General features: G+C 36.4%; 1 protein-coding gene across 1 annotated transcript; it reads left to right on the top strand.

The window, feature by feature from the left end:
* The first annotated feature begins 3314 nt into the window (after nucleotides 1–3314).
* LOC121409113 lies at nucleotides 3315–8991 on the top strand. The gene is made up of 4 exons (XM_041600938.1): nucleotides 3315–3962; nucleotides 6392–6579; nucleotides 7921–8001; nucleotides 8460–8991. Exons 1-4 carry the CDS (start codon nucleotides 3658–3660, stop codon nucleotides 8678–8680), a joined length of 795 nt encoding a protein of 264 aa, XP_041456872.1. The 5' UTR covers nucleotides 3315–3657; the 3' UTR covers nucleotides 8681–8991.
* The last annotated feature ends 1967 nt before the right edge of the window (nucleotides 8992–10958 follow it).

The following is a 10958-nucleotide window of genomic DNA, read 5'->3' as shown; positions in this document are numbered from 1 at the left end:
ATATGCAATAGTTTGTTGAACTCAACGATGAACTTTGAAAATTCCAAGTCACGGTTAACATTGTTAGCATTAAATGGTATCCATGACAACGCTCCTACTGAAAAGAACAACAACGTGCATATTACTATAGTTCGAAACGGAAGACTGTCTGGCGCGGTGCCAATCTGCTTTTTATTCTCTTTATATTGGAATGTTGAAAAAAATCATTTTGTATATATTAAGCGAACCAACGTGTTTTATAAAAGGGGATGCCCTACATTCCATTCAGGCTGTGTGTGTGTGTGTGTGTGGGTGAGGGAGGGGTGGGGTCTAATGTGATGTTTAAGTTTTTGTTCTAATTCATTAATTAGATTAAAATGATAACCCATATACACGGGTTTTTTTTTTCATTTTCGGTATCCATTTTGCCTTTCTCTCCCTTTTCATAAAAAAATTACTTAGAAATAATTGGCTCTCCTTGAAGGTAAATAAGTTGGTCGGTGCATACATGCCCTAACTTTATGTTCGATGTAATATTCGTTTTCATGAAGACTGCCTTACTCAAACTTGTATGTGAAATGATTGGCACAAGACAAATGCATTTATGCCATTTGGAGAATAGCAGCAATAAATTAGGCATATACTATCAGTATGTTTCTTGGACTACTAAATGCAACAAGCCCCCTCCACATTTTAGGAAAATTTGTGATTATTATTTTTTTTATTTTTCGTCTTTTAATCATATTCAAGTTCGGGTTCATTTACTTCTTTTCACTGATAACCAATAACCATACATTCATGCATGTACCAATGAGGTTTTAAGAAGAATTAGCAGGAAATGTTCACTTGGATTTAATGGGAAAAGGTGGTCTTTATAAAAGCAATTCTTATTGGTCACATTTTCTATATAACAAAAAAAAATGCAAACAGTATTAAAGGACAAGTCCATCCCAACAAAAAGTTGATTTGAATAGAACAGTTCGTAGTTACTTCATGGGCAATTTTGGTCAAATGACCTTTCATTTCTTTCATCATGATAGGCAGATTTCAAAGCAAGATATTACGTAAGCTTTCCTTACATAGCAGGATGAAGAAATTGAATAGACCAGGTGACTGAATAGCACACAAATGAATACTTAATGAAGGTGTTTGTTGCATTCCTACTTTGAATGCATATCTTAGCATGTTGCACAATGTACTTGACAAACTGTTAAATACCAGTCGTTCGTGGAAGCATTGTTTTTTTTTTGTGGATGTAAATGAAAACGACGATTCAAAAGAATATATGAATAATCAAGACATCAAAGTTGATGCTTATCTTATTAGATTTTTAAGCCACCATGTCACTTTAGTACAAATGACCTTCTGATCATGCGTAGAATCTTTTGATCATGCGCAGAAAGGAACTACGAACTGGCTTATAAAAAGAGAAAAATCCAACCACCATAACACTGAAAATTTCATCAAAATCGGGTATAAAATTAGAAAGTTATGATATTTTAAAATTTTGCTTTATTTCATTAAACAGTTACATGCACATCTTGGCTAGTATGCAAATGAGGAGACTATGACGTCATGCACTCACTTTTTTCTTTTGTGTTTTATTATATGAAATATTCGAATTTTCTCATTGTCAAGCGATACAACAAATAATTCCTCCCTGAACGTGGTTGGTTTACACTATATGGTTCAGTCAAGTTGGTCCTTAATGTCAAATCTATAAAAAAATGAAATATTGTTTAGTTCAAACAATAAACCCAAAAGAAATAGTGAGTAATGGACATCATCGAATGACTCGCCTTGTTGTGCATATCACTGTTTTGTGAAAAATAGGCGAAACTTTAAAATGTTATATTTTTCTTATTTTACATCCGATTTTGATGAAATTTTCAGCACTACGCTAGTTTGATTTTTCTCTATTTATTCAAGTCAGCATTTTCCTGGGATGAACTTGAACTTTAAATATAAAAGATGTATCAAAATCTGCATAAAAATGCAGATAAGAAGAGCTAGATAAAAGACAAATACTGTACATATTAAAAACACACACACACACAAGATTTAAGACAGAGGAAGGCGAGTACACACACATGTCCATAGAAGGGAGGGGGTGGGGATGTACTAAGTCCAATTGCCTCCAGTACTAGAAGAGTGAAATAAAATTGTCAAGAGAGTTCCAATATTTTGGTACAATATATGCAATTGAGTTAATTCTTAGCTGAGTTTTAATAGGATCCTTTGTTTGAAGTTAACTGATTGCGTGAACCACTTTTGATCATAACTTTGTTGACAAGGAAGTTTGATCAGAGAAGTAGGAGTTCAGAAACTCCCACTTCCCTGGTTTTAATCATGAAGGTATGTTTTATTGAACCGCAAGCACAGAACTCTTACCCCGGGGGGGCCACTTCCATTCACGAGTGGATACCATGCGCGACCATGGGGTCTCGAAAAGCACCCTAAACACGTAATTTCCATTTTCTGAAAATGCACCCCTTAACAAGTATTGGCGTTTGAAACCCTACCCTTTACAAGTATTGGAAACAAAACGATACTCTTGGCAAATGTTCCCTGAAATGAACCCCTAAACAAGTAAAGGAATGTTTTATTGTTACGGGTCCTTCGGTTATTCGGTTTAGAACGACCCCACCTTCGATCTACACCTCGCGCAGATCGGACCCTAAACACGAAGTGTTGGGGCAAAAAAGACATCCTTTATAAAACATTCTATCTTTGTTTTATCATCCCCGCAAATTCGACCCTAAACACGTAATTTTCCTTGCGAAATAGATACCCTTTTTTCATTATTTTTGTGTCTTTGACACCCTTATCACGTTACGTACGTAACGTGCCCTATCGTGAAAAAGACATCCTTTTTACGTGTTTTTTTGGTCGCGCATGGTATCCACTCGTCAATGTAAGTGGCCCCCCCCGGGACTCTTACAAAGGTAAATATCACGAGCAAGGTGACTTTCTCACAATTTTCTCGCTTTGTTGTTGGTCACGCCCATCTTTCGTAAAGCTAGTCTTGATACCAAATACTTATTAATTATGCTTTATCTAGTTGATATATGTAGAGTTTATGATCCAGTCTTCTCTCAAAACATCCTATTCTAGATATAGATGGTATCATAATTTTGTATCCAAAAAATTGAGATATTCATGAATCAGATTGCCCGAAAGCCTCGAATCATTTTATTTTTCTTCAGGGACTGTACACAGACTATATAATGGGTAGGGGAATCCCCGATGAGGTAGTGCGCTCGCTCACCGTACCCACCCACCCCAAATGAATGAAATTGTGCATGTGACTGCGCTGTCTGTGCATGTGTTCAGATGATATGATAGTACAAGGTATGTTGTTATCGGTAAAACAGAATTTGTTTACATCTTAGCAAGGAAGGTCGGCATTTTACTGGCAATCTTCTGCTTATCGTTGTACTACTTTACATTACGATCGTACCAGCTGAGTTGAAAACAGGTCATCTTACCATAACCAAACAAGTTTGCTGAATTAAATACTTTGAACTAAACTTAAAAATTATTCATGGAGGAATGAAGTCCCTATAGAAAGAGTGGTTCCTATAACGTATTTAGGCCTAAGTATTAGTTCCTACCAGCACAGGTCTATTAGTATTTGGCTCTTCCTCTTGTTGTAATTGGACTAGATAAAATCTAATCATGAAGCCAGCAGAAACTTGCCGAATCTTCATCGTATTCAGCATGTTGTCAGTTTCTTCTCCAGCTATCTTTCAACCTCCTGAGCCTGAGGACCCGGCAAAAGATGATTCAGGGAATCCCGATGCACCTTGGCATTCTGACTGGGCTGAAGTTGTTGGGTGCAAGAAAGGGGAGACGCAATCTCGTTTTCCCGACTGTTGGTGCGGTCAGTATGCCAAAATTGTGCGAGAAGACGAGGTGTCTTTGGAAGAATTGGAAGGTGAATCAGAATGGTATTATTCAAAGTTTCGCAAGAATAAAAAGATGTAAGTAGTAAGCACAAATGTTTTCTTTATTTTTCTTTAAAATAAGATTAAGGAGAAGTCCGGCATAGCCTTCAATTTTATTTTACCATGTTTACTGGGATAATACCCGGGGGATAATATTATTCAACTATAATATCAGTTTTAATGTCACAGTTGATGAGAATGAAAAACGAATTAAGCATTACAAAGCAAAATGTGCAAAGATTTTTTAATATCTATACTAGGGCCTTATTTTAATCAGGGCACCCAATGGCCCGAAGTCAGGTTTAACTTATACCATGGGCTAACTCTGTTCTAAAATTATGGAAATTAAGCAAAAAATGTCAAAATTTTGATTAAGTTGTATGTTTCTTATATTTCCTGTGCTCTTTTCTTATTCAATGGTGGAGACAATCATCTATATTTCCTAGACAATCATGAATTATTTGAGAGCCGAATTAGCTGAAATATGATATCTATGCTATCAGTGATATAGGCCTAGCTATGTAACAATTGGCTATCTGTACTTAAACAACAAGTTTAAACCCGAGTTTGATTTAAAGTGATTGGTTAACATTGGTTTGACTTTTAAAAAATCTGAGCTAGAAGGTCAAACTTGTCACTTGTGTCTGTGATATATTACAAAAATGAAGCCCAGAAAAAATTGCAAAAATAATTTCGAAAATAATTATATAGTGCTTCAAAAATTGAAGTATAAAGTGACCGGAAACACCTGCTTAATTTCATCCCATACACTTATGTGTACTATTTAGGCGTCTATAAGACACCTTTTTACAAAATCGGGGTTTGCCTTGTAGTTTTGGCTTTTCATTCTCAATAAATTGAATAATATGGTTGTTTTCAGGGTTTATTAGTTCTAATACATGCACTTGTACACATGTTTCATCTTGATTTGACAATTTTTTTTAAATCTGCTGCTCACAAAGTTAAACAATACCTTAATTTAAGTTAAACCCGTCTTCAGAATATGGGCCCATGTGTCCATTGCGCACTACTTCGATTACTAGTTTGTTGTGACTCGGGGTTACTCGAGCATGTCGCGTTCGCGCGGATGATAGTCACATGTTGGTTTCATGAATGGCAACTGCGTTGTCCAATAGGAAAGCTAGAATGTGTAGGTAATGTTGCGCACGGCACCTGTCAATGCAGGGATATGCAATATCCCTGGTCAATGGTTGGAATTTGCCTAATTAGTATACATCTCTATGGAATTTTCCCTGTCTACTCTTTATCAGCTCAGCTAGCAAGTTCCACGTGTTTTTGGCAAGTTGCCAGAATTTACACCACGCTTTGTTTGCATGATCAGGCGATCTGCACAAAATCTAAATTATTAATAACATAACCCCTATAACCAACGCAGGAACTAGAATTTGTACATATATATATTCAATGTGGGTATAAAGCCTATATACTAGACTCACTGTCACATGCCTTGAGTGACACAAATCCCATACCTATTTTTTAGGAAACAAAGTGCTCCCCTTTTATTTCTTGGCTCACACATTATCTACTGTACAACGTGGCCAACATATTTTTTTTTTCATTTGTGTGTGTGTGTGTATACTACTACTACTATTACTACTGCTGCTTCTTCGGTAGGCCTTATCTTGATTGCTCGTCGTGTCCCCGTCCCTCTTATCTACGATGACATAGCAAAATGTGAATACCTTCTGCGAGCCTTCGATACTGAGTCCTATTTTGTGTTCAACCCACGTGGGATGGGATGCAGATTGCGTAGTAGAATTGGAAGTTTGTTTTGACTGGGAGTTAGTCGAGCATATCAAGACAACGGGCATAGGTCACGATTTCGCAATTGCAGTGCGCTTGTAAATTTATCTTGCAGACTTGCACATGTCATATGGCGGTCATTATCGTTACAATTCCACTTGAAACAGCAGTGAGAAAGCGACCTTTGTTTTATATATTGGAGTTACCATTTTTATCATTAGGATTGTCATTATTTTCAATATCGTCATATAGTAGTAGTGTAGTAGCAGTAGTTGTAATGGTAGGCCTACTACTTACTAGTACTAGTAGTAGTAGTAGTAGTAGTAGTAGTAATAGTAGTAGTAGTAGTAGTAGTAGTAGTAGTTGTTGCAGTAATATTATCATTGTTATTATGGTCATCATCATAATTATCCGATCAACAACAATTATCGTTGAAATTTCTACAAATCTGAAAAATGACTTTTTCAATACAAAAACTAATTTTGGGAAATTGACATTTGTTCAGAATTATTTAGAAATTTTGTTCAGAAAAGATTCTCCGATTTTACTCCAATTTCTTTTTTTTCTTTCTTTTTTCTTTCTTTCTTTCTTTCTTTCTTGATCTTCCTTTCTTTCTCTCTGTAATCCCCCGCCGTACCGTTTGTACCTTACGCGCTTGGATTATTGGCTAGACTCTTGTGATTTTTTTTTTCAATATCTAGCTACTACATCTGTCTACCATGTTCGTCATGTCCGGATGGTGTACTAATGACGGGAAAATGCAGACAGGATAAGGACACAGCATGCAATCTAGACCGATGTGTTAATCCCAATCATTTCTTTGATCATGGTAAAAAGGCATGTGTTCCAAACCCCACTGAACCACCCGATATCTTGGAACAAACTAAAGGTATTGGAAAATAATATTACGTAGTTATTAGTTATTACGATCTTTATTCTGGGCTAGCTAGACATATATAGGGGACTTTCAAAGCAGTCACGGTGGCGGATCCAAGGGGTAGGGGCACATCAGGCCCGTGACCCCCCTTTTGAGAGTCAGAGAAAATATTTTTAATCGGAGTTTGCCATTTATATAAAAATAAGGAACTTCTTTTTTTTTTCCTCCAAGAAAGTGCCCCCTATGAAAAACACTGGATCTTCCTCTGTTCCAAAGGACTTACCCCGGTATAGCATTTATGCCCTAAATTCCTTGCGGGCTTGCCATGTACCCATTTACCACGTTTACCTCACCTGGGTTGATTTAAACCCATGCACGACCCTCTGTTTCAAAGTCATGAGACTGATCCACTAGGTCACAATGCTTCATTATTTCGTTTAAGCTAGGGGGCAGTTCCATAAAATAATCCACCTTTTTGTTCGTCCGACCCCCATTTTCTCAAGTTTTACTTTACTTCATAAACTGACCAAGTCATGGTCCTTTGATGACATTACAGAATGTCAAAAGAACCAGAAATCAGAGACAGGAAATTTCATGAAGATCCCACATTATAGGGAGTCGGACGTCCGGTCGGGGGTACATATTTTATGGAATTGCCCTAAAACACCTGAACCGAACCAGATGCGAATTTATTCGGGTGGTTTCAGGAGTATTCCGTTTTCTCTCCGCAAATGCGAGAAAATCCGGGAGGGATTCGGGAACATTCGAATCCACCTAAACCATCCGAATCAGGCCGTCACGGTATTCGGGCATAATCGGTCCGAATTTATTCGGGAGAATTCGGTTTTTTGTTCGATGTTCAGAAGCAGAACGATAAGAATAAGACACAAGTATTACATTCAGAAAGCAAGATGTTCCTGGCATTTTCCACTATTTGCCGGTTATTTTGAAACACAAACTCAATTCGTTGTATCTACCGTACCACATGGACAATCTGGCTTGACTTTTCAGAGGCTTTCCGTTTTATGGCTTCCTATAACCATGGACATATGCTATAACACGCTACCTAAAAATGATCTATTAACGGTTTTCAAAATATTGTCTGTAAGAAGTCTTCACCTGCTATTATTATAGGCCCTATCGATGATTTAGGGGTGGGGGATGTGGGTCTTTTATGACATGGAATTTATAGAGAAAATGTGTTTCTGTGTGTGTGTGGGGGGGGGGGGCTATAAGACCTAACCCCGTATAGTTATTACAATATTTTGAGTATAAACTGAAAATGTTAACCCATAAAAATGACAAAGGTAATTTTCGAGTAATGTTTTCTCTCTCTTTCACACGTACACACAGATTCTTCGAGTGACATTTTGAAGAAATCCACTAACAGATTAGATGAAGACAATTATTTCACCAGCCATCATACAGTGACAGGTAACCATAAATCTATTATCCACTTACAGGGCGGCTCCATCATGATGTCCCGTCCTCGGGCTTTTATTAGCTTCAATAGAAAAATACTATTATTATTCCTTGAGCATCATTAGCCCTCTCTGCCTATTAACCAATTTCTTTCTCCACTTTCCTTCAATCTTCCTCATAATATTTGTTATTAGTTACTTGAAAAAAGAACGCCCCCCCCCCCGATCCCTTTCCATTGTAATTGTAATCGTGACTGTGATTATAGCGTTCGTGATTCTAATCATGTTCTAGTTTGGTTTCACACATGCTAAATATTCGTCATTACCCTTATTTTTCACTGGAATCATCGTTCAAAATTCGATTTTTTTTCCCGTGTGAAAGGGCAACTACGGAATACAGAAATCACAATTGGTAATATAATATTGAGTATAAAATTATCTATTATCTATGTGCCTTATTTTTTATTTTAGATGAACCGAGGAGGGATGAGCTTCTCCAAGAAAGACTTTGGTATCAGCACCCCGTCGTCATCATCCTTGTCGCTTTTCTTGTCGCTTTTGTAGTAATTAATATCCTTTTTGTCACCTTTCATCGCAAACGAATAAGGTATCGAACCATGAGCCGTGTTCCAAGTAACTTATCCACATCCACGCAGACAGGTTGTACGTGTATGCACGAGACGTTTGTTTGATCATCATGGAGAAAGCCACCATACTCCGTGGATTCAATACAATTTCTAGGACAATGAATTTCATAATAATGCTGCCATCTCGAAATTTTTGGTATGATACTTTACATCATTGTGAAAATGGAATATATCATGATTATAGCACTTTAAAAATCTTGATTGTTTCTGTTTGTGGTAACTCCCGTAGGAACTCGGCAGGACAGCATTTTGCTGGTAAACGCCAAGCTGGTATATAACCAATTACCTATGAAACATTTCTACTTATCGATACTTCAGCTTTGAATGTTGGCTATGAAATAAGCATCAAAACTTCGTTAAAAAGTACAAAAGAAAAAAAAGAAGAAAGAATTAGATTCCCACTTCTTTTGTTTGATATGTTTAAATATTTATGTGATTTATTTATTACCGGTAGCAGCCATTTTGTATTATAATGTTTTCACGTAATTTATGATCGGGAGGGAGAGAGGTGGGGGGGGGGGGGTACTGGGTAGGAGGGAAGGTAGATTGATAGTATCACAAACTATTTTGGGGGTAAAAAAAAATATTATATTAGGTTGTTCAATGTATGTTTTATTGTGATCATGTCACTTTATACCGTTTGAACATTATAAACTCCGATTGGCGCAAAAAAAAACAAGGGGAAAGGAAAAGAAGAAAAGGGGAAAAGGAGAGGAGAAAAAAAATCAGGTCATTATATAAAACTAGAAATTTTGCTTGCGCTTCGCGCTTGCATTATCATGAATGAGATGACAATCTGATGAAAAAGATAACATAGGACCTAAAAATGTCAAAATCCCGTTTTCAAGTCAATGTGAATGAATCGTGAAGAATCTTCATCTTTTTAGAGAGGTACGTGTTGAAGAAAATTAAATGTTTGATGTCGTCTCCTCGTATTCACTTTTTGTATTGTTAAAGGCTTAATGTGAAATTGAACTAAAGTATATTCGAAAGCAGATTTTGTATACATTTTACTATAATACAGTGCGTATCAAAAAAAGGTTTACATTTTGAAAAATCCCTGGGAATTGAAAAAATATACAACATGTGGGTTAGTTTTTCACACATATTCTTAAGTTTGGGTCTCATCTATCCAATGGAAGTAAAAAGTTTTGACAGAATGTTACACTTGAGTGAGCACTGTTCATTTTTGTAAAGCTCGCAGAAATCTATTTGCGCAGAAATGCGGTTTTCTCGCTGTGTCAAGGGGAATGGGCATATCAAACTTACCCTACGAAACATTTCTCATACATCTCCCTTGCACTTTTAGTCAATAACGAATACATTCAAGCATTTTGTAAAAATTTTGCCACCCAAACTGAAATTTCAACACTTAGTAAGCACAACATTTACCCTTTTTTGTGCAAGCTGGAACTGAGGACATAACTGAATCTGAACAAAAGTTTATATCAGACATCTCCAGCCTTTTTTTCACTAAGTTTTTATCACTTAAAGTGGGTTTACATGTCTTTTCTATGTAATACTAGTTTTCTCCACACTTTTTCCAAGCTTGACAATGGTTGACAAAATGAAAATCAAGCCTAAGCCATTTCATGTAAATCACAGCTCAGTGTCAAGCAAATATCGTCACGATGGCCTCAGTGTGTGGGGGAGCGGGATAGGGCACATAATTCACTTTTCGAAGTGTTTTGAGCAAGGAAACAAGTTAAAAAGGTAAAAAGATATCTTAAAATCAATTTTACTAGCTAAATTACACGTGTTCTTCATGATTAAGGTCTACTTTCATTCGCATAATTATTTCAAAGTTCTGCGCAAATCATTTTTCACTAACTTCAAAAGTAAGTGGTGCTCACTCAAGCGGAAATATTTTTCGACAGTTATATCGTCATTTGCTTAAATCAAATGGACCTGTACCACTGTTAAAATGTGGAAAATCACCAGGATATTACCAATGTATAATTTTACAGGATTTTTTCTAAGTGTAAACTTTTTTTGATACGCACTGTATCGCTTTGTTACGCGTTTACAACACTGATGTCTCGTGCGAACTCTGTATTTTTGAATCACATATTTTGTGCATATAAATATCAAAATGACTATTTGTTTGACTGTATCATATCAAAGGAAACGAAATTAACACAACGATTATGACATTGCGGAGAAAGCGAAGAGAAGAGGGATAAAAGTAGAGCGTGGAGAAAATGAAAAGTATTGATTTCACTTTTTTCTTTATGAATTATGGCCTCTTACGAAATGATAACTTTAAAACAAATTATGCAAGTACCAAATTGGGTTTTTCACCGAACATATATATAAACTACTC

Source organism: Lytechinus variegatus, chromosome 2 (assembly GCF_018143015.1).
Source record: "Lytechinus variegatus isolate NC3 chromosome 2, Lvar_3.0, whole genome shotgun sequence".
NCBI lineage: Eukaryota > Metazoa > Echinodermata > Echinoidea > Temnopleuroida > Toxopneustidae > Lytechinus > Lytechinus variegatus.
This window is presented reverse-complemented; position numbering and strand designations above follow the sequence as displayed.

Bases quoted from the DNA above. Each gene is read 5' to 3' on its own strand.
- LOC121409113 (XM_041600938.1), top strand. From the start codon at position 3,658: ATGAAGCCAGCAGAAACTTGCCGAATCTTCATCGTATTCAGCATGTTG. The intron at 6,580-7,920 runs GTATTGGAAAAT...ACGTACACACAG, and splicing joins TATCTTGGAACAAACTAAAG to ATTCTTCGAGTGACATTTTG. The intron at 8,002-8,459 runs GTAACCATAAAT...TTTTTATTTTAG, and splicing joins CAGCCATCATACAGTGACAG to ATGAACCGAGGAGGGATGAG.